The sequence below is a fragment of the Spodoptera frugiperda genome, chromosome 31 (genome assembly GCF_023101765.2).
Source record: "Spodoptera frugiperda isolate SF20-4 chromosome 31, AGI-APGP_CSIRO_Sfru_2.0, whole genome shotgun sequence".
Taxonomy (NCBI): domain Eukaryota; kingdom Metazoa; phylum Arthropoda; class Insecta; order Lepidoptera; family Noctuidae; genus Spodoptera; species Spodoptera frugiperda.
The window spans coordinates 11,534,216-11,557,090 of NC_064242.1; the positions used below are offsets into that span (position 1 = coordinate 11,534,216).

Below are 22,875 nucleotides of genomic sequence, written 5' to 3' on the forward strand. Positions count from 1 at the left end.
ATATCATGCGTTTGAATGTACGCCATACAGTGGCGCTGTCAAAGTATGTCATAATTGTCAAATTGTTGTCAACGTTCGGCGCGCTTAGATAGCCGCTAACCTTTGCTGTTTTGTGTATCATTAATTCGGCCTTATTTACTATCCGAAATGGCCAAAAGTTTTGATAGAAGTCTTCAAATGCATTCAGCGCAGTTTACACCTTTGAAAAATCGAAAAAATAGGCAGTTATTATCAAGAGAAGATACGTTAAACCTATCGCCTATTTTGAACGAAACCTCTATATTCAAAAATCTCAACGATACCAGTTTAAGGCAAGTGCTTGATGAATCTTCAATAATAGTGAATCCTGGAGTCTCTGCTGAAGGTTTAAGCGAAGCATTCTTTGAAATAATACAAACGAGTCGCCCAAGTGATGTTTTAGATACACTAGCGAGGTTAGCACAAGTATGTTGTGATTCTCTGGAACTGGTCGAACCATGGAACAGGTATAACGCACAAAACTATTGGTTGGCTGAAGAAGCTAACACATGGAAACTGCTACATTGTTTATATGCTGATTCTATAACTGAACATCCAGAATCTTTAGACAGTTTGATAACTGAAACAACATTATCTCAGCAAACCTTGGTGAATGCTTTGTTTAGGAGTGACTCTGAATTAAGATTGCTACAAGTGCTAGTTGATTGGCTAGAAGCTACTGCAGCATACCAAGAGGAAGCTACAAAGACCTCCGCTCCAATAATAAGCAACAATATTCATTGGGGAAACACTTTACATCAATTGTTACTTGGAAATAGCTTGTTTAATAAAGAGAAGAGCAAAGCAATGGTTACTTGTGTGGATCCTGATGCACCAAGACGTCAGAAGAAACTAATACACTCAGAAGATCAAAAGGATGATAATGATTTGTGTAAGCGCATATTTACAGAGGTTAGGTGTGGCAAGTTCAAAGATGCTGTCTCCTTGTGCATTAGCGCTGGCCAGGCATGGAGAGGAGCTGTTCTGCAAGGATGGATATTACTTCATTATTTACCACAAGAAGAACCCAATTCTGCTTTAGAAATAAGTGGCAATCCATCAAGAGATTTGTGGAAATGGTGTTCATTGGGACTTGCTACTAATACAGCAGAGAATATTCACTACAGAGCTACTGTTGGAGTTTTATGTGGTCATCTTGCCAGTACACTGCCAGCCTGTCAAGGTAGTTGGGAAGATCTTCTCTGGGCGCATCTAAGGGCACAAATTGAGGCAAGAGTTGATAAGTTTTTACATGAACATCATGCTACAGTTGATGCTAGCACAACACCATCAGATGTTTTAGAACTCTTACAGTCAGAGCTTCAGGTTGATGAATTGACATTACAACAGATTTTTAGTGCTGTAAAAGCCTTGATGGATGGTAAAAAAGAATCTTTATACCAAACTTGTCAGCGTCACCTTATGCTTGGTCATGTTAGAGCCATTATGCAGGATTCTTTGCAATGGATTGACAGCTGTGATGACCGCTTTATTAGATTTTTGGCACACCTTATTCTAATTTTAAGACAGATGGGTAAAGATCCGCAACATGATATTGGGGACAAAATTCTGGAGAAATATGTTACAGAACTTGTGAATAAATTAATTGATGGTTCTGTGGAATGTCCAGAGCTCATAGCATATTACACTTCTACTGTACCTGTTGCCAGACAGACTGTACTATATGCAGAACTGATGGATCATATCCACAAAAGTGAATACAGAGAGGGGGTTGTAAAAGCAGGGCTCAATGCTGGCATTGATGTTGGTGCTTCTGCTAGAGTTGCAATAAAAAAAGCAATTGCAGATATTCAACAGGGATATGGTAATCTGGATTTGACTTTCACTCAAACTACAGCTGTTGAAAAGGACAAGACCCTAATTCAAAAAGTTATATCATCCCTTGAATGGTTATCTCTTATATCTAATCAAGTTGAAGAAGCCCTCTGGCTTAGCAATGCTATGATAAGAACTTTCATTTTCATTGGAAATACAGATGCTGCTTTGGCCTGTGTTGTTAATGTGAACAAAATGTTCCCTGATTTCTTGAACAAAATATCTTCAAGCTCAGCTGAACTGAGAGAACATCTATGTCTAAAGGCCTATTTGGAAGCATTAGAAGGATTTGCTACTTGGTACAGACATTTTATAAGTGGTCAACCTAAAGATGTGGAACCACTTCCTCCAGATGCATCATTTTCTGATAAAGTGCATCATGAACAAAGATGTGCTCAAGTGGAACAGCAAAAATCTCGTTGGCTGAATGCTGTACAACATCAGGCAAGACATACGAAAAATTTGCTGTACAATGTTTTACTATTCCCTGGTGGATGGCTTCAGGATGAAAGTGATAGCACTACTTCTGAAAAGTTCAGTGATGATGAAAAGCAAGAAAGAACTAAACAGTTGGAGACTTTGAGACGTCTTTGTATTCCTGAAATTGTCATTTTGATTTTAAAGATATTGCAAAGCACAGATGACATTGAGACTCATAAAGAAGCTTTGAAATTATGTGACCTCATTGCTGCAGAAAATAGATGTCTGTATAAGGTGTTTACTAAGAGCAAGATGATGGAATTTTTGGACAGGATTAAGGAATCTTCGCTAATATTAATTGAAAAAGGAAGGGATATGTTTGGATATGAAATAATTGAATAATTGTACCTTTGTTTCCATTTTTAAAATAAATATTTGTATTAACATTATATATCTTTTTTTTACATATTAATGAATGACATAAAGTAGAAAAATAATGAACAAACTTAAAAGTTACTATTTACTAGTGGTAGGACTAGGGTACAGTTACGGGATTTAAATTGATCAAATCATTACTGGACTCGGCTAAATCTGTGATAGAGACTCGGCCCCTTTGTCTGATGAATTTAGCAACATCTTCAAGCTCTTTCTGTGATATGTAAATGAATTTTCCCCTGTCGTCAATAACACCAGTGAGTTCACCAGCTGATTGTAATTCTGTTATCCTGTCAATTGCAGCTTGTGTCTTCAGTTTGAAATGAGCAGCCAAATCTTCAAGCAAAACTACCTTTTGGGCCTGAAAATAGTTTTCATTATTTATCATCATATCTTAATGCATGAGAAATAGTTAAAATATTAGTTTATTTTACTTGATTGAATGTTATTTTACCTTTATGTAGTCGATGAAGTCTTTCAGTAAGTTTTCTTTATCCTGTTCATCATTTTCGTCAAAGCCCTCGCCTTCCACAGTAAATGCTGCTTTCATGGCTTCATATTCTTCTTGTTCACGTCTCTTTCTTTCCTCTTCTGCTTTGCGCTCAGCTTCCTCTCTTTGACGTTCTTCTTCCTATAAAATTAAATAAAATATCAACTCAAAATCTTTACTAATATATTTGTTTTGGTCAAACATTTTTTCAAGGTAATCTATTAGGTACTTCATTTACATTAGCAAGTAAGTTCTTTTGGTCTTGGTAATCATTCAGGTTTAAAATTATGTATTATCAAGATAAGTTCCATATTTTACCTCCTGTTTTTCTTCTATCTTTTTCCTTTCTTGTTCTAGTTCTTCATCTTTCTTCTTTTTGATCTCTCTCATTTGCTCTTCTGCTTCCCTAGCCTTCTTCTTCTCCATTTTTGCTTCTAGCTTAGCTCTTTTCTGCAAATAAATAGGTTTTATAGTTAACATATTTCAGTTTTGTATCATCGAGTATCAATTATTATTTTACACCGATATTTCAGTTTCCAATAAAAATGTTACCTTGGCACCCATTTTGTCGTCAAATTCAACTTTTTGGGTCTCAGTAGGATTGTCTTCTTCAACTTCATCTACTACATCTGGTTCCTCCTCAAGAGCAGCAGCTTGGTGTCGAGCAGCTACAACCATCAAATATAAATTTATTATAACATTACAGTACTTTATTAATTATTATTGTTTTTGACAAGTCCTCATACCATTGGCTCTCATTCGTGCTCTTTGATTACGAACAGCTTGTACTCTTCCAGGACCTCCATCTCTCTGGGCTACTGCTCTGGGTCTTGCTCCACCTATAAGGAAATCCAATGAGAACAATTAAAGCTAATTAGAATGAAAGAGCAATAAGAATATTTCTTATGTACCTGCTCTTGGGGTTAATGTAAAAGAAAACTTAGTAAATATATTCTTGATTCTTCTAATTTATGCTGGCATCACCAATGAAAAATTACTTACCTTGTGGTTTTATTTGTGATCCCACCCGTAAGAAAGCAACGGATAGTAAAACTATAACAATTGCACTAATTATAGCAGCAATAATAAAGGGATCCATGGTTGTTTGGAGTCAAAATAAATAAACTACACTTAGAAATATTACGTTTATACTTTTTTATCACATAGGAGTATAACAAATTACTTTAGTGAAGAAATTGGACTTAAAATGTATTTATTTCTAGCCTGAGAAACATGTTTTTTCTTCGGACAAAAATCGTAACATCTGCGAAAACAAAACGTCACCAGATATTTGTCAATAAAATGTCAAACTGTCAAAGGTTGAATTATTATGAACGTCGTTTCCTTTCATTATGAAACTGAAGAAGTATTTTCACTATTTTAATAATTAAATTAAATTATGGCATTACAAAATGTCTCCTATTGTTTGAAATTGGACGTAAATAAACATGCGGTATATTTTTTGTGCCAGTCAGAAAATAATCTTATTAGATAAACTGAATGCATCTATTACGGTTTGACGTTTAAAATGTCGGTGACGTGTGTCATGTCATTATAGTTTTTTGCCGAATGTAATACGCTGGAAAAATGGAATTATTCAAAGTTTCTTCGCTATTTGCGCTATTTTTCTTCTTAGACGTAACTTCAGCTTTATATTTCCACATAGCTGAAGGCGAAAGAAAATGTTTCATAGAAGAAATTCCCGACGATACAACAGTTATAGGTAACGCTTCTGGGTCCTGCCTTTCATTTTTGAGCCACGGCATTTTATCTAGATTTAGGTGTAAATAATGCTATTTGTATTTTGCAGTGAATTACAAAGTGGAGTTATATGACCCGAGATCGGGAGGTTTTATGCCATCGACCCCTGGCATAGGTATGCATGTGGAGGTTCGAGACCCCAATGATAAAGTGTTGATGTCTCGCGTGTACTCGTCAGAAGGCATGATCTCGTTCACGTCGGTGACGCCGGGAGAGCACGTTATCTGCATGTACTCTAACAGCACATCTTGGTTCAGTGGTTCCCAGCTTAGAGTGAGTATGAGTATACACAATACACATATGTAAATCTATTGTTTACAGGAAAATATCAATGACAATGCAACTGTTTAATATTCTTAACAAGATTAAAACATATCTATATCCATCTTTGCATGTAATAGACTCATCTTCAATGGTTATTTTGCATTGAAGCAAGACACTTGTGCAAACAAAACTATGTGTTTCTTTCCACAATACTCTAATGGATTAAAAGTTTTTCCCTACAATAATATTGTTAAACTAGTGAACTGTAAGCTAATGAATAATTATTATGTTAAACAGGTGCACCTAGACATTCAAGTTGGTGAGCATGCAGTGGACTATGCCAATGTGGCTCATAAGGACAAACTGACAGAGCTGCAGCTTAGAATCAGACAGCTGCTTGACCAAGTACACCAGATCACAAAGGAACAGAGCTATCAAAGGGTGGGTTTATATTACTATCAGCTTCAAATACATGAGTGGTTCAGACTTATTAGAACATGATGAATATTTTTTTATAAATAGTCTATGGTTTTGAAATAAATTCTCCTTGTAAATAAACTCTTTTGTCTATGTTCCAGCATCGTGAGGAGCGTTTCAGACAGACTTCAGAGAGCACAAACCAGCGTGTGCTCTGGTGGAGTCTTCTTCAAACTGGTGTGCTTGTGGGCATCGGCTACTGGCAGATGAGACATCTCAAGAGCTTCTTTGAAGCAAAGAAATTAGTCTAAATTATTCATAATAAACACTTATAAGTTTAGTCATGTCCTATTATTTTCATAATTTCCTGGAAACCAGTGCATTATTTATAACTTCTTATGTTTTGTGAGCTTTATAACATGTTGATCTGTATTTTTGCAATAAAACTAAATTATTCTATGAAAATAATTTATTTCTTAGTTGTCACCTAGTGGTGCTATATTGCACTTTATTTACAAAATATTATGCAGCATCACATTCTATATCTTTTACTTTGAGTCTTCTTCACAGCAGCACTTAGAAATAAGGAATGAATGGGAGCACTTAAAGTTTAACATGTTGTAAATGTATGTAACAGTGTAAAAAATAGTTTTGGCCAAAAATACAAAATATTTTGTTCACATAATAAAATAATGTTTGTGTTAAAACCAATCTTTTATTTGAAAATATTAGACAGTTTATAAAATTGCCTTGATCAACTTACTCAAAATTCATACAGAATAACTTAGTTGACTTAATTTTCGACTCTTAATATGCTATCTAAGTAATTAACAAATATTGATGAATTGGCTTTAGTGAATGGAGTGAGCAGAGTGAAGTCCACCATGTTTAGTGTACTTATCAATGTATCACATGTGCAGTAATATAGATGAGAGTCAATTTGGAGCTGTTCTGCTAGTTCTAGTTGGTGATTATCCATCAGATCTTCGTTCACAACCACTAGAAGCGGCTTGTTAGCTTCCAAAGCCTCCAGACAGCTGCCAGCCCCCGCATGACTTATCACCAAGTCAGCACTTTTCATATCTTCTTGAATCGAATCCTTAAACCTATACATGTTTATCTTAACGCCCTCCTTCTCTATCACACCAGGATCCACATTGCTATTGCCAATCTGAAACGTTATTTCTTTACAACCAATGTTTTTTAAAGCCGCTAGCACCGGCTCAGTCAAAATATACTCGCAAAGCAAATCAAATCTTGTTGTGCCGACTGTTATAAATATCTTCTTGTAATATTGTTGCGCCATTTTGTATTTTTTCTATTCAATTTAAGATGTTTTCAAAAACCATGCTCTTTATAAAGTCCTTTATAACTTGAAAAATATGTTCGCAAAGAAATTATTTCAGAATTTAAGATTCACAACATCAACACGATTCAATTCGAATAGGACAGTGAAATTGACAGTTCAAATTTGACAAGTGACAATGACATTTGCTTTTTTAATTTTCGTAAGGTGTTGCCATGTTTTTAATGTTTAATATAAAATTAACCAATTAACTGAAATGGGGGAAAAAGTCTGCATCACCAATAAAAATGAAAATCGTTAAGATCTTTTAGTTTATAGAACATAGTTTTAGTGTCAGATTTTTATCGTAGCTATTTCAGGATATCAATTTAATAACAAGTAATAATAACAAGTGACCATATCTTTCACGCTTTTGCCCTTATTGTCCCAATTTCGTAGATATCTTCGTGATAGAGTCGTATTATCCCTACGCCAAACTAGGCAAGTGCCTAGGATGCCAAGTTACAGAGGGGCGCCGCGAGATGCGCATACCCAACTGCACATGGAGTGTCGGCATCGCCAAAACTTAGGGATGCCTATGAAGTGCTTGGGTAGGGCGCTCTCTAAGTTTAATTCGCCTCTAGGTCCTAGAGTAGGGTACTGAGCGTTTAGCACAGCTAGATTTCGTTTGAATTTAGATAATTCATCAGACACCACGAAATATGTTGTTCCTATTCGGAATGAAGCAATATTGTGTGTCTTCTAAACACCGCAAAGAAATATTGCAATACCTACATATCAAGGTTTATGGTCGAAAATATATATGTAGGTACTTAACTTAGCATCGTCCCACTTAGCTATTGATGAATTATTTACTAACAATCCTTGGCATTTCCATGCATAACTTGTCTGATTTATCCTTGTGTTCGTTTTTAAGTGGAATGAAGGTTTCGGAAATTAATTATGCATGTCTGTTAGTTAGGTTAAGTACATAGTAAAGATAGAAGTGATTGAGGAAAGGATTGATTACCTATGTTATCTAAATAGTTGACTAGGTTAGTCCTAAATCCCGTGGAAAGATATTATCAGATATAAATCCTTAATACTTACAAAATCCTTAGTATTTACGTAATACCAGTTGTTTACTACACTATACCTGAAATAGGTTTGAATTCATACTGTCTCTATAGGGAACCAAATATGGTGTGTCTGTGTAGGTACTGTATATACGAAAGACCTACCCAATTAAGTAAATAAGTATTTTTGCAAAGTCCACCTCACGTATGAACCGTGATGAAATGCAAAACCCACTATTTAATAATTATCCTACATGAACCTTACGTAATGTAAATATCTACTCAATAGGGGAGCATAAGTCAGTCACAGTTTTTAGGTAGAATAATTTCATGCTGTTGCTATTACTGAAAACTGAACATTTCGACAATACTTTTCCCGACCCAGGATTCAATAACGAGACAGTCAACATAAGTTCATAAAGAATTAGATAGAATATCTAATTGGTAAGTTAGGTGCAAAGCAAGTACGTAAATAGGTCGATTTCACGTCATCTTAGGGAGACCTAATATGAGTAGTCGAAGGAATCACGATACCAGTGGGCTATAATGCCGCGCACACGTGAGTCATGAATTGTTAACTAACTCCTGACCTTTTGTGAATGAATTCTTCTTATGTTTAGGGTGTTCCATTTCTAGACGTAGCAAAAGATTTGATTGAACCTAGAATTATAAAGTACTAGGGTATTTCAGCTAACCGCAGCTACAGACTGCCTAGCGGGTTTACCGGGGTTCGGGCTTAAAGAGCAAGAATAGGAACGGGGTGGTTTTTAGACAGTAAGAGTTTGGCACCCTCTCTCTCGCCGCATCCAAGGCGAGATAAGTCATTGAATGATCTTTCCCCTTTAAAAAACGGTATTTCAGCTGTTGGCACAAAATATGGATTGAGTTTACTGGATAACACATACAGTCCTACTTTCCTAATATAGTATAGAGCAATCTCAATCTTACTTTGGAAATTTAAACAGCAATACCAATATTCAAATCACACCGGATGTTTTTCAAAATAGTAAATTAGATAAAAATGAAACATAAAGAATTTGCATCACCTTCTTTTTGTTACACATAGTAGTGTGTATTGGAGGTATGTACCTATATAAAATAACCAGACTACTAGTAAATCACACCCCCTGTACAAGGGCTGAAGAACAACTTTCGTTCCACGAAGCTTTCATTGGCGTACATTCGTGCAAACCACAATAAAGGTTAACATGGAACATCTGTGTCCTGGTTTCTGTTAATTACATCACCCCCTTAATAATAACCAGAAAGTTTTGATTGGATATCAATAATTACTTCAGCTGCTTCTACAAATTATGAGTGGGATTTCATTTGATGAGTGTACAAATTGGACTGCGCTTGTGTTGAGTAAAAATGCAACTATGGATACTTGGTTTTGTGGTTTTGTTAGTACCTGTGTCAGGAGAGGATTTTCCGTCGCTGATTACTGCAAACGCTTCTATAGGTAAGTTTATTTGTTTTGATTAGACTTCGAGCATTTCAAAACCTGTTTGATAATGTTTGCTACTCAATTGTGAAAAGGATATAAAAACTAAGTGAATATAAGACTCTATACAAGCTCCGTAGTGATGATAGAGAAATAATTTCAGCTGTAGTACTAGATCGCCAGTACTTAGGAGAGAAGTATCAAACAATTCTGGACGAGCTGAAAGACTATATCAAGGAGTTGGCGAGGGTTGAGCTGAAGCACGGTGGTGTCATTGTTTACTACTACTCCTGGACTGCTATCAGTCTTAAGAAAGGTAAGAGGAATTTTATTAAGAGATATGTTATAGAATCTGCACAATATGCAAATTGAAGGGCTTGACATATTATGTACGTGTATCTGTGTATCTGGAGGACTAAGGGGGAAGCCTTTGTTCAGCAGTGGACGTCTCTTGGCTGATGATGAAGATGATGATGATCTGTATATCAGTGACTCCCCCTACTAATCTAAGGGTTGCATTGTATCAAAATGCTTTTCAAGGAGTAAGCACCTAGCCAATTAACTCCACATTATTTGCAGGTTTTCTAGCTGTATTCAGTATAGCATCCTGTGAAGATACTTGGGAGTTATTTTCTCGTACCGAAGAAGAGGAATTGTTACTTTTTGCTCTAACCGAAGTGGATTGTCCAAGATTGCCATCACATTCTGCCATAACAGCCACATTCACTGATCCTGGTGAAGAGTTACCTCAACTGCTTCTAGATTTGAGGACATCTAATGCTTTTCAATGGAAATCTGCGATTATACTCCATGATGACACCTTAAGTGAGTATGCAGACATGTTTAAAAAATCATGTGCTTTCAACAGTTAACAATTTTCTTTTAAACCGGTTTTACATTTTTTTTTTTTTATGAAACATAAACCGGTAATCGAGCAGACGTATTACCTGATGGTAAGCAATCGCCGTCGCCCATGGACACTTGAAACACCAGAGGCTTTACAAGTGCGTTACCGGCTTTTTGGGAGTTAGGAATTTAAGGGTTGTTGTTTGGGAATAGGGATGGGGAATATTGGGAAGGGGGGGGGGGGAATTGGGCCTCCGGTAACCTCACTCACACAACGAAACACAACGCAAGCGATGTTTCACGTCGGTTTTCTGTGAGGCCGTGGTATCAGTCCGGTCGGGCCGGCCCATTCGTGCATGGCTCTCCCACACTTATATTGGTACTTGTATAAACATTGTCTTATGTCCAGGTCGGGACATGGTTTCCCGAGTGGTGCAGTCTCTAACATCACAGATAGACGACGAGAGTGCCTCGCCTGTCTCCGTCACGGTGTTCAAGATGAAACACGAGATCAACGAGTACTTGAGACGGAAAGAGATGTATAGGGTCCTGTCTAAATTACCCGTGCAGTACATAGGTGAGACACGAAAATTCATAAGTTGTGGTAGTGGTAATAGCCAAAATATTCGTCTCTCGGACTCGTTGCCCCTTACAGGTGTTGAGGGTGTCTACCGGGGTGGTTTTAGTGAGGTAAAAATCCCACACTCGCCAGTCTTTTATCCCCAAAAAGCTAGGCGCTTTATGAAGGTTTCACCCTATAATAAAAAAGGCACCTCTTTCATATACGTTGAGCGGTAACTTAAATAATCGTCTCTTTTTTGACCTTCCAAAATTTGGATTATTTAGACCCATAGCTAGAATTAACTATTATTGTAATTCATAACTTTTACAGCTTAGCTACCGATGCCAGCAATAAATCAGAATAACGGCAGATTGTACAATTGTAATTAATTTCTATTGCCTCTGCTGCAATGTTTTTCAATGTTTGGAAAGGTTCCAAAAATGGACAACTGCCTCTAGTGGGCTTACTCGGAATAATTTAGGTGTAGTGGATTTTTACCACAATTCTCAATGATTTGAATTTGAAAATAACCAGTGTGATTAAGGGCGGTTTTGTAGTTAGCTTCTTTTAACTGTCTTCAAATAAGGAGGTTCTCTGTTTGATATGTATGTATGTTTGTGCACAATTATCTTGCGTTTGGCTGAACTGATTTTTAAACGGATTTCAGCACAGTATTTTGCAGACTTAGGAGAAAGGTTTAGGGACGTTTTTGTGCTACATTATTTGAATGTACAAAGTTTTTCTTAACTACTCTACGTTAAGGTACAGCCCAGTCCTTACAAGTAGAAATAAAAGTCGATACTATAATACTTACAGGTGAAAATTTCATAGCAGTAGTGACGTCAGATGTGATGACGACAATGGCGGAGACGGCTCGCAATCTGCTCATGTCACACACACAGGCTCAGTGGCTATACGTCATATCTGATACCAACGCCCAGAGGGGGAACCTGAGCAGTCTCATCAATGATCTTTACGAGGGAGAGAACGTTGCCTACATTTATAACATGACTGATAATAGTCCCGATTGTAAGGTAAGAGAGTAGAGATTACTGCTGCAAAGGTAAGGTGCAAAGTATTTGATGAATACTATTAATAGCATGGTCGCTATATATTTGATATTCATTTAATTAATAAACAGGCGGTCTCTATGTTAGAGTGAAGAGTGGTCCATTGTGCTGCGTTGCGACGACGACGCAGCGTCCTTTTCTATTTTTTTGACATGCCTGGGGCCTGGTGCTTAGTCAGTTGAGCTAACTAGATATAAAATTGAGCCATCACCAAACAATACCTATATATACCTATTGCTAAATTAAACGCGAAAAGTTAAAATTAAATTAACGATAGTAGTCTACTTAAGTCTGAATCCCAAAGTGTTCAAATTCATACGCAAATCACGTACGCAATAGAAAATAGATTTATCTAGTTTGGCTAATAGAGATGAAGCTTAACACGAGTATTTATCGAAGGTACAATGGTTTGTTCGCTAGTTACGAGTCAATGCAATAGTTTGCGTATTTCGTTTTGTTCAGCCAATTCCGATACTGATTGTCTGTTCGACGGCTGCATTGCGCTGTTTTGCATCAAATGTTTCGGGAATTTAGGCTTTATTTGATTTGATTGATTTAGGTATTATTGACTCTGGATGTAGTCCAGATGGATGTATGTAAGATTAACGATATTCCCATCTAAAATCAACGCTGGTTACGCTTAATAAATGTAACACCTGTGTTGTATTATTTAAGTTATAGGGCTTTTAACTTTTTTTACAGGGCGTAGCAAAATTTGGGGCTACTTAACTATATAGACCAGGGTTTCTCCATGGAACAATGGATCGCGACCCGTTAATAGGTCGTGATCTGAGCGAATTGTTAGTGGGCTCTGTATGTACAAGACGAACTAACCAACCGTTCTGTATTTGATTTTTCACATTGGTAACAGTTTAATTCCCTGAAGGTCCTGAGTTTGAAGATTGAGTCCAGACAACTTTGAGAACCACTGATCTAGACAGTTTGGGTTTTTAACTGTGTCATATTCTTTAATCATTTCGTTTAGTCTTAGGCAAGATAAACAGCACATGTTTTCATAAACAACTCCTAAAATTGACAAGATGAATTGCAATCACAAAACTGTTCTTTTGCATTTCCAGAACGGCATAATGTGTTACTGCAAAGAGCTGATGGATGCCTTCATATCAGCACTGGATGCGGCCATACAGGACGAGTTCGATGTGGCTGCTCAGGTGTCAGACGAGGAGTGGGAAGCCATCAGACCTAACAAAATGCAGAGGAGGGATAAGCTTTTGAAGCATATGCAGGTACTCAGAGTATTCATATCGTTATATTAAAATGAGATCAACTTGCACTTATGAATGACCTTTTTTTTTGATGACGGTGGGAAACTTAGCTTTTTGGGGATAAAAGACTAGGGAGTGTAAGATTTTTACTTCACTAAAAGCACCACGTTGGCCACCCTCAACATCTGTAAAGGGCACCGCGTCCTCTTAGTAGACCTGCTTCGGAGCCTTCATGGCCTGCAACGCCAGTTATGACACATCCCTTAGAACTTATTAATGACATAGTCTTCAGTGTTGGAAAACCGAATGGGTATTTAAAAATTAAGCGAATTGGTATTCAATAATTATTTTATTACTTTTGGTAGGTTTAATAATGTTGTTACGTTTTTTAAGTGTAGAAATAGTTTCGGATCCCTAATCCGCTTTTTTTGAACAATGGAACTTAAAAGTTAACTGACTGTGTATCCTATTCATTTACAGAATTACATAGCAGCAAAGAGTCGTTGTGGCAACTGTTCGACGTGGCGAGCTTTAGCAGCCGACACTTGGGGCGCCACCTACCGAGGGTTTACGGAGACTACCGACATTGTCAATGATAACAACATGAATGCAACCAACAGAGTTATTGATAAGATTGATTTGTTAAACGTATGCTTTTTTGCCATAAATTTTAAAAAAATGCGAGATCTCTGGGTATTTTTTTTGGTATGCTAACGCGAAAATATTTCTTCTACGCCCAGGTGGGAATCTGGCGCCCCATTGATGCTGTAAGATTTGAGGATGTTCTGTTTCCACACATCCATCATGGATTCAGAGGGAAGGAACTGCCGATCATCACCTATCATGTAAGAACTCAGATAAATAACTTTGAATTATAACATTTATAGTGGTTAAAATTAGATACCGGGAGGTTTCGACTTTCGATATGAAACTGATAAGAAAGGAGAACTTAAGTATAGTAGTTGACCTTTTTTGACCTTTTTTGTGATTAAGTTTATATCAAGCCATTTTTCATGAAAAAATGCAGTGACAGCCATTAAAAAAGAAAAAAAAATAATTTCTTTTCAATATTTTATGGCCACCCAATGATTTTTTGAAGAATTTATGCCAGTATTACCAACATGTCAGAAGAAGAGGTTTTAATTGTAGAGAAAGTATTAAACCAAATAGATTAATTTATTATTGTTATTAATCTTCGTTTTCCAGAACCCTCCGTGGACGATACTGCAGCGTAATGAATCCGGTGCTATTGTAAAATATGGTGGACTTATATTTGATATTGTCAACCAGCTAGCTATCAACAAAAACTTTACGTAAGATTTTTAATATTGACTTTTTTATGGTATAAGCCGATAAAGTGGGATCATCTGATGGTAAGCAATCGCCGCAGCCCACGGAAACCCGAAACATTAGAGGCATTAGGTACAGGGTGTTGCTGGCCTTTTGGGCGTTAGGAATTTAAGGGTTGTTGGGGAATTGGGCCTTCAGTAACCTCACTCATAAAATGACGTATAATTCTGTTGTTAATTATTATGATGATACAAGATTGAAGTCATTTTCATTTTATTTTCAGCATTAAAGTAATATTAGCTTCGGTTCTGAAAAAAGAGTTGTCCAACGATACGACCACTGATGTAAGTATTATTTCCATACTATTATAATATTGCTCATTAAAAGTTTACAAGTATTAGAATTAACATATAATTTAGAAAATAATTTCTATTGCTTATTAGAAATTTATAAGTGAGGTAGTGTTAGAATTTTTTACTCTCTTTTATTTGTTGTTGTGTCTGGTTTCAGATGATGCATAGCATGGAAGCTAAGTTGACGATATCCGCCATAGCGAAAGGCCAGGGGGCGCTAGCTGCCGCCTCCTTCACTGTTTTAGCTGATCCAGTGCCAGGTGACAAAAAATTAAAGTCTAATGAATACAATAGCATCTTTAACTAACAGAGTACTTCTACATGACAGTAGTTTTCTTCCCCCAGGTATAAACTACACCATACCAGTGAGTATTCAGTCCTACGCCTTTTTAATCGCTCGCCCTCGGGAGCTGAGTAGAGCATTATTGTTTTTACTACCATTTACAACAGATGTAAGTATTTGTAGTTTATGAAGATTGTAAGAAAAAAATGTGTTATTTTAAATTAACTGCCTCTTGATTGAGTGGTCGCAAGGGCGATTGCCGGACTGGGGGTTTCGGGTTCGATTCCCGGTCCGGGTAAAGTATTACAGGTTTTTGTTTCGGTTTTTCAAAAATTCTCAGTCCCTAGTAGCACGGAGTCCAGACTCCGTGCAATTCCAGAATTATACCCACGGTACTATTGCCATAATAGGCTCACCTTCTCTTACATGGGATTTATAACATTGTATAGCGGTATTACGTGCCGTAATGTGCACCTCTAGCTACCCCTTCGGGGATAAAAGGCGTGACGTTTTAAATGACAGAATATATTTCTTTTTCTTCTAGACTTGGCTATGTCTCGGTTTAGCAGTAATACTAATGGGGCCCACGCTGTACATCATTCATAGAATGAGCCCTTATTATGAAGCCATGGAAATCACTCGACAAGGAGGTCTTGCTACAATACATAACTGCCTCTGGTATATCTACGGAGCTTTGTTACAACAAGGTGGTATTTTCTTATATCCAAGTAACTCTATTCACAAGTTTCGGAAAAATATTTCTTCTAGAGACATTAAATTCTCTTTTTTTGACTAGCTGCTTGTACTGGCCGAAACTTCCCAAAAAAGATTTAGCTGCCATAAAATATTTAAAAGACACTAAGTTTTACTTTTCTTTTCTAAATGGCTGACGTTGATTTTTTTATGAAAAAATGGCCAAATGAATATAAAAATTAAAAAAAGGTCAGCAGAAATGAAGTTTAATGTTTTCCGTTTATAAGTTATAAAAAAGAGAGCTGAGACCTCCTTTTTGATAAAGATTAGGTATACCAGGCCATTTTTCTTGAAAAAATTAAGTGAAAGCTATTAAAAAAATAAAATAAAAAGCTAACTTTCTTTTAAAGGTTTTATGGCTATCAAATCAGTATTTGAAGAGTTTGTGCCTGAATTACGATCGTGTCAGACGAAGAGGTTTTATTTGTCTTAGAAAAATATTTGATTTTCTAATTTTTATTTTCCTAATTGTCCCACTTTAACCAAAATAATATGAATGTAGTTTGTTTAAGAAAGTTTGATGATGTAAAACCCTATTTTTGCTAAGCAGCAGACTACTTATTTAATGTTAGCATCATTGTATGTTAGCAAAGAAACAATCCAGAGCGGCGGACTACCTAGCGGGTTACTGGAGCTCCGGCTCGAAAAGCAGGAGTAGAAACGGGGTGGTTTACTGACGTAAGAGTCTGACACTCCCTTTCGTTTCATCTAAGGAGAGAGCAGGAGGAGCCATTGGATGATTTTCCCCATTTAAAAAAAAGCAATGAAAATATAACAAATTGTCAACTTTTCAAACAAAAGAAACTGCACCGTAATAGCTTCTCCTATGACAGATGTTTAAATTTTTGTAGGTGGAATGTATCTCCCACGAGCAGACAGTGGCCGTCTGGTGGTAGGAACATGGTGGCTAGTGGTACTGGTGGTAGTGACCACATACTCCGGCAACTTGGTGGCTTTCCTCACGTTTCCTAAGCAAGAAGTTCCCGTCACGACTGTCAGTGATCTTTTAGCTAACCGAGCCCTTTACACTTGGTCGATCAACAAGGGATCCTATTTGGAGATGGAATTAAAGGTATGGAATTGGACATTATGGATCGTTATCAATAATTCATCACAGTCCACAGCTGGAGTACAGAACAGTGGAGTCTCTTCTATAAGAGGGTTTACCAATCTTCATGCTGAGCTTTTCTTATTTGTGTTTTTCCACGTGACTCTGGGTCCGTGCCCTTGTCATATATTTTTTTTGCAACTAGCGTCTGTTTCAACACCTTCATATAAGTGCCCGATAAACTTACATGATATTGCATACAAACTATGTTCTTGATTCAAAGTTATCTGATACATAACATAGCGGCTATACAGACATTGTGAAACAAGTCCTAAGTCTAATCAATATCATTTATAATACGAGTACCTATGTTACAAACTACTATGAACCACAACTATAATTATTACTACAAAAATACTTACACTTGTTGGTGTTAAAGGCTTAGAGTTATCAGGGAGCACTGCTGCGGTCTCTGTCAAATGCATAGTCTTGAAATAGAACAATTTTATGTACAAGTATAAAAAAAAATTAAAAAGAAAGTATTTCAATATCAAAGTTTGTAATACTAACGTAAACATGGCGACGAAACACGTTTTCGAAAAACGTGTATCATGCTATTTTTGAAAAAAAAATTGGACTGCACGTTTAAATTTAAAAATATACATTTTAAAAGCATTAAGGATAAAAGTTTTCTACCTAAAGAGGTATAAAAGTTTTGATCTTCGGTTCAAGTAAGGTCAAAGCCAGTTCCCGACCACGATGCCCCGGCGTGATCGGTGCGCAGTCGCGAATAACTATGGTGTCAATGAGTTTTCGAACTCCTATCATGCTTTCATCACATGACTAACGCGTGGTGCAACTTGTCTCGCCGTTAATTTGATTCGAAAAGAAAAAGAAATGATTTGGATTATTACCTAATATTGCATATGAAATCCAACGCTGGTCTATTACGGATACGGTTCATTTTTCTTCGTCACTTTGTTTTCTCGGGTAATTGAATAAGTATTTACTTAATTTCGTTTTGTTTTTATAGAATTCAGATGAGCCAAAGTACATAGCGTTGTTGAAAGGCGCAGAATTAGTTTCACCTACAGTTGGCAAGTCGGGAACGATGCCATCGGGTAAGAAGTAACATTTAAATATTTCTTAACAGCACACAGTCATAGTTTCATGACTTTCTTGAAAAAATTATGAAAAGCACGATTTTTATTTTTACACTAGCTTCTATCATTGGCCCGCGGTGGTTCTATGGGATAAAATATATCCAATGTGTTATTCCAGACCATAATCCACCCCTTTTCCAAATTTCATTTCGATCCCTTCAGCCATTTTGACGTGATTGAATAACAATATGCATACAAACATTCGTATTTATAATATTAGTAAGATAATAAATTCAGTAAGGACATTGCTCTTGCTACTTTACTTAAGTCTTTGACTGCCAATAGAAAACTGTTGAAGGCAAATCCTCCGCTAACGTCGGTCACCGGTGGCCACTACAGCGTTCAATGTGTTAATCACCAACTGTCTTGATCTCAGGATCGTCACTGCTGCAGCGGGTACGGTTCCACCGCCACGTGATCATTGACTGGAAGCTGCGGCTCAGCTACATGATGAGGGCAGACCGGCTCGAAGCTGATAACTGCGACTTTGCTCTTAGTGGGTACCTAAACTATGTATTCGTAATGGTTGGCTTGTTGATCCAATGGTTTGTGTAAATGATAGCAGATATCAGGTTCAATATTCGAACTAAAAGAGAAGTCTTATTGGGTTTTATAATAAAAGTAGACGAAGATCTGGAAAAATGTTGTGTTTTGCTCCTGATCAATGGCGTAGCGTGGACTAATGTAGACTAAACTAGTGGACAAAGACGAAATAACGATTCAAAGTCAAAGTCAAAGTCAAATCATTTAACCCAATTAAACCATAAATAGGTACTTTTTAAATGTCAACAAATAAATAAAGAATAAAAAAATAGTCTGTCAGTCTGAAGGTCGTTCCAAAGCGTAGCTTCGATTTCCATTTTCGAAAAATCTCTATACTAGACTACTATACACTGTCATATTTATTTCTTACAAGCACAAAGCCATATACATTTATTTTAATCATGCTTCAAGTGAACATGAAATGCGATGTATAACAATAGTAACAATTCGCAGGCGCCGAGGAGTTTCTGGATGAGAAAGTCGCAATGATAGTGCCTGCAGGCAGCCCCTACCTCCCCGTCATCAACAAAGAGTAAGTGACGCGAGACGTGTGGGAGATATTATTGTTACACTCGTTTTGTTTCGTATTAACATTCAAGTGTTGTGATTAAATATCATTGAGATTTGTTATACAACCGTATTTCTTATAACTTTCAGAGAATAAACTAGTAGGAAGTGAGGGATTTGTATCTTATTTAAATTACTTCAGTAGTTCTAGTTACCATCTGTATTTTATTTGTTCATATTTCCTCTAGCTTTACACCGTCTCATCCTCAACTCTATGTGTAATCCACAAATTGTTGGTTCGGGTCTGGGTGTTATGTGCATGAGAAATTGTATGTTCGTAAACACACCCACGACCACGACACAGGAGAAAATACAGGCAGGGGCTTCGTTAAAAAAAACAGTACCATGTCGTGTAGGGGGCAGATAAAGTGTTCTGTTGTGGCCTCTTGTAGAATAAAGTTCTATTAGAGGACATCTCAACTTTAATCTCTCGTCTTTATTTTCTTTTTCGTTTTTTATTTAGGCTAGATCGCATGCACAAAGCGGGTTTGATCACCCGTTGGTTGGAAGCCTACCTGCCGAAGAAGGATCGCTGCTGGAAGTCTTCCTCCATGATGCAGGAGGTGAACAACCACACTGTGAACCTCAATGACATGCAGGGATCGTTCTTCGTGCTGTTCATGGGTAATTATGAAACAAAAATCTTTCTATTCTTAATAAGACTCCCGAGTCTTTTTTCTGGAAAATGGAGCAAATTAGTTGGCGAATCTCACCACTAGAGGATACCCTCAACGCTAGACGAATCATAAGGAGGCCTTTGTGATCAGTGAAATGCATATGGATGTACTTTCTTTTAGCTTTCTGTCCCCTGTACATTTCCTTTCTTTATTAGGTATACTGCAATATATCGCTCATTGTTCTCTAATAGTTCAATGCAAATTCTGTATAACTAATACATTTCGATCAGGTATAAATTCTTATTAAATAGGTTAGATACTCCTAATTTTATAGACAACGACAAATCGCAAGCAATGACACAGGGCACATGAAATATAAAGATAACAACTTTTTTTTTGAGGAGGAATCAACTAATTACTTCTCCCGCCTTGGGCGAGGCGAGAGCGAGTGTCAGACTCTTACTGACTAAAACCACCACGTTCCTACTAATCCTTTTCAAGCCGAAACCCTGGTAAACCCGCTAGGTAGTCCAGAGCTCCGGAAAGATAACAACCTACGAATGTTAATATCCATTTACGCAATCTTCTAGCCGAAACTATTAAACAGCCTTTCTCTTGGTATAGTTTATTTATTTGTTTATTTTATGAATATTAATGGATTCCTGACCTTTGGTAACAAATCTCACGGCTTGAACACGCGGCCAGCGAATGACATAAGGTGACGTCATACAAATTTAGCTATTGCTAAACTAGATCTTGCTTACGTCAATATCGATTTCATTAATCAATTCAACACTACACTTATCCTACTTTTTGCCCTTCAACTTTTGTTTTGACTAAACGTAATAACAAAGTTTATCTATATATTTTTAATTCTGAGAATATTGTAATTACGCGAGTTTGTCAGAATGTACCTGTTTGTAACTCTTTCGGCGGGCGAAGCCGGTGGCAAAATGCAATCCAATACCTGCCTATGATATTATTTTGAATAAATAGACTGACAATAAATTAAGTCTGTATCCGCTGTACTCAGAGTCATTTAAAGGTTACTTCACCAATACGGTAACGATTTTGATCCGAAACAATTGCTAAGGCAGTTACTAAAGAATAGTTTAAGTAATTATTAAATGTTTCTAAGTACGACAGTTTATTAGGTAATAGATAGGGCTGATACCTGTCGACGTAAATGAGCGTCAGTTAAATGTATCTTATGGAACACATAGACGACAGTCTATGCATAGAATTATCTAAATTCTAACCAGAAGCTGAACTAATGTGAGAATGCGTCGCTACTAATTTATGTATATTGTAATGTTATTGTTTAATCAAGGATTACATGTAGTGTACTCTATAGAGTATAGTATACTATATGCATATACCTACGTTTACTGGTACAATCAATTACGTAGATAGATGTATACCTACTTAAATAAGTAGCTCATTTAAATATATGCTTAATCGCTTAAATGACTTAAGTTTAGCAGCGATTCAATTTATGCGTCATACATTACAGCAATGTAAATTTGTCAGTGTTGGCGTCTTTGTGAACATATATTGAGGAAATATCTATAGGTAAGGTACCTATAGATATTTACCCTAGTTATACCAAGAACATTTTTAATATGTTTTTATTGTATTTTATGCAATTGCCTATTGTCTGTTAGTTTTAGATGAACCTTTATCTATCAGAGATATACAACGGTAACAAACAAGATATACACAGTAAAAATAAAATAGATATACTTATAGGTATTTTACAAAGTTATGTCCAAAGGATCACTTAAGGTCTCCACGCGAGATATTTTCACAATTTTACGGTCCGCCGGCCTCTTATTTATTGAACACTGAGGTTACATTTTTTTTTTTTATTTATTATTTACACAAAATACACAGTAATACAATAAATAACAAATAGCAACCAAAAAACCACTAAGGTTTAGAACATGATATAAGATTCAAGAGGAACAATATGTTATCAACTTTAGCTTTATGAAAGCTTGTCTCTTGTAAATATACGGTCCTTACAAAAATCTCATATCTTTCTTTCTTGATTCCTTGACTTTTAATATCTGTTTAAGCTACAATGGTTTTTTTATGCTATAAGCCGATAAATGAACAGACGGATCATTTGATGGTAAGTAATCGCTGCCACCCGTGGACACGTTTCCGGCCTCTTGGGGGTTAGGAATTAAACGGTGGTTGGGAAATCGAGGTTTGGGAAGATTGGAAAGGTTGGTAATTAGGCCTTCGGAAACCTCACTCACACAATGAAACACAATGCAAGCATTAATTCACATCGGTTTTCTGTGAGGCCGTGGTATCACTCCGGTTGAGCCGGCCCATTCGTGCTGAAGCATGGCTCTTCGACACTTAAGTCCCACACACATGGTTTCGTTTAATCATGTTTAAGAACTTGTATGTTAAGTAGGTTAACTTAAAACTGGTTTAAAGGACAATCAGAGGTTTCCTTATAACTACAAATAAAATGAATATCAATGGATTTATTGTACTTGACTTTTTATTTGCTACCTTTTTATTTTTCTTAAAAAATTACCCCACACTGGAATTTTCTCTTGTCACGTGGACAATTTATGGGTCACACAAAAAGTTGTTCTGTGCGTTTTGTGTGGGATTCGAGGCCATGACACATGGTTGCAACAACCATCACACTGACGTTTACCGGGGATCCGGCGGGTAGAAGTAGGCACAGGGGGATTTTTTGTCAGTAAGAGTCTGACACTCCCTCTCGCCTCACCAAAGGTGGGAGAAGTCATTGGACGATTTTCCCCCCTTAAAAAAGTCCTGAAAATTGCAGATTATTTTAATGTAATTACTTGTTTCGCAGGTTTCTTCTCAGCATCAGCGGTGTTACTGCTCGAGTTTCTATACAACAGGCGGAAACGACGGAGCGAGCAGATAGTGATAAAGCCTTACGTTGAATAAATAATTTATGTATTATTCCTGATACTATAACATTTACATAACGCACGGAAAAATACTCGCGCGTCCTCGTGTATGTGTGATACTAGTGAAATATACAAAATGTGTGCATATACATATACTATCTTATTAAAGTTTTACATGCAATTATAATGCCTTTACTGTTTT

At 36.7% G+C, this 22,875-nt stretch overlaps 5 protein-coding genes across 5 annotated transcripts; 3 read left to right on the forward strand and 2 right to left on the reverse strand.

Annotated features, from left to right (window-relative positions):
- Positions 1-50: 50 nt before the first annotated feature.
- Positions 51-2,723, forward strand: LOC126912940 (nuclear pore complex protein Nup107). Its single transcript, XM_050707471.1, has one exon. The coding sequence runs from the start codon at positions 148-150 to the stop codon at positions 2,674-2,676; it is 2,529 nt and encodes an 842-aa protein (XP_050563428.1). The 5' UTR covers positions 51-147; the 3' UTR covers positions 2,677-2,723.
- Positions 2,684-4,490, reverse strand: LOC126912941 (DDRGK domain-containing protein 1-like). Its single transcript, XM_050707480.1, has 6 exons — positions 4,202-4,490; positions 3,946-4,038; positions 3,752-3,867; positions 3,518-3,649; positions 3,164-3,340; positions 2,684-3,070 (listed from the first exon to the last, which is right to left on the reverse strand). Exons 1-6 carry the CDS (start codon positions 4,296-4,298, stop codon positions 2,810-2,812), a joined length of 876 nt encoding a protein of 291 aa, XP_050563437.1. The 5' UTR covers positions 4,299-4,490; the 3' UTR covers positions 2,684-2,809.
- Positions 4,491-4,719: 229 nt separating this feature from the next.
- On the forward strand, positions 4,720-5,981 carry LOC126912942 (transmembrane emp24 domain-containing protein eca). Its single transcript, XM_050707482.1, has 4 exons — positions 4,720-4,922; positions 5,010-5,233; positions 5,522-5,665; positions 5,803-5,981. Exons 1-4 carry the CDS (start codon positions 4,787-4,789, stop codon positions 5,950-5,952), a joined length of 654 nt encoding a protein of 217 aa, XP_050563439.1. The 5' UTR covers positions 4,720-4,786; the 3' UTR covers positions 5,953-5,981.
- Positions 5,982-6,092: 111 nt separating this feature from the next.
- LOC126912943 (UDP-N-acetylglucosamine transferase subunit ALG13 homolog) lies at positions 6,093-7,104 on the reverse strand. The gene has a single exon (XM_050707483.1). It carries the CDS (start codon positions 6,945-6,947, stop codon positions 6,435-6,437), a length of 513 nt encoding a protein of 170 aa, XP_050563440.1. The 5' UTR covers positions 6,948-7,104; the 3' UTR covers positions 6,093-6,434.
- Positions 7,105-10,035: 2,931 nt separating this feature from the next.
- Positions 10,036-22,860, forward strand: LOC118276344 (ionotropic receptor 93a). The gene is made up of 17 exons (XM_050707479.1): positions 10,036-10,271; positions 10,702-10,869; positions 11,671-11,888; positions 13,004-13,171; positions 13,631-13,798; positions 13,891-13,995; positions 14,357-14,463; positions 14,724-14,784; positions 14,951-15,053; positions 15,139-15,245; positions 15,621-15,783; positions 16,681-16,901; positions 17,911-17,998; positions 18,417-18,536; positions 19,037-19,115; positions 19,614-19,774; positions 22,613-22,860. Exons 2-17 carry the CDS (start codon positions 10,710-10,712, stop codon positions 22,708-22,710), a joined length of 2,127 nt encoding a protein of 708 aa, XP_050563436.1. The 5' UTR covers positions 10,036-10,271; positions 10,702-10,709; the 3' UTR covers positions 22,711-22,860.
- Positions 22,861-22,875: the final 15 nt, after the last annotated feature.

Coding starts and splice junctions, on each gene's coding strand:
- LOC126912940 (XM_050707471.1), top strand. CDS start 148: ATGGCCAAAAGTTTTGATAGAAGTCTTCAAATGCATTCAGCGCAGTTT.
- LOC126912943 (XM_050707483.1), bottom strand. CDS start 6,947: ATGGCGCAACAATATTACAAGAAGATATTTATAACAGTCGGCACAACA.
- LOC126912941 (XM_050707480.1), bottom strand. CDS start 4,298: ATGGATCCCTTTATTATTGCTGCTATAATTAGTGCAATTGTTATAGTT. Junction 4,039..4,201: donor ATCACAAATAAAACCACAAG/GTAAGTAATTTT, acceptor ATTTCCTTATAG/GTGGAGCAAGACCCAGAGCA. Junction 3,868..3,945: donor AGCACGAATGAGAGCCAATG/GTATGAGGACTT, acceptor TGATGGTTGTAG/CTGCTCGACACCAAGCTGCT.
- LOC126912942 (XM_050707482.1), top strand. CDS start 4,787: ATGGAATTATTCAAAGTTTCTTCGCTATTTGCGCTATTTTTCTTCTTA. Junction 4,923..5,009: donor CGACGATACAACAGTTATAG/GTAACGCTTCTG, acceptor TGTATTTTGCAG/TGAATTACAAAGTGGAGTTA. Junction 5,234..5,521: donor TCAGTGGTTCCCAGCTTAGA/GTGAGTATGAGT, acceptor TATGTTAAACAG/GTGCACCTAGACATTCAAGT.
- LOC118276344 (XM_050707479.1), top strand. CDS start 10,710: ATGGTTTCCCGAGTGGTGCAGTCTCTAACATCACAGATAGACGACGAG. Junction 10,870..11,670: donor ATTACCCGTGCAGTACATAG/GTGAGACACGAA, acceptor TAATACTTACAG/GTGAAAATTTCATAGCAGTA. Junction 15,784..16,680: donor CGGAGCTTTGTTACAACAAG/GTGGTATTTTCT, acceptor AAATTTTTGTAG/GTGGAATGTATCTCCCACGA.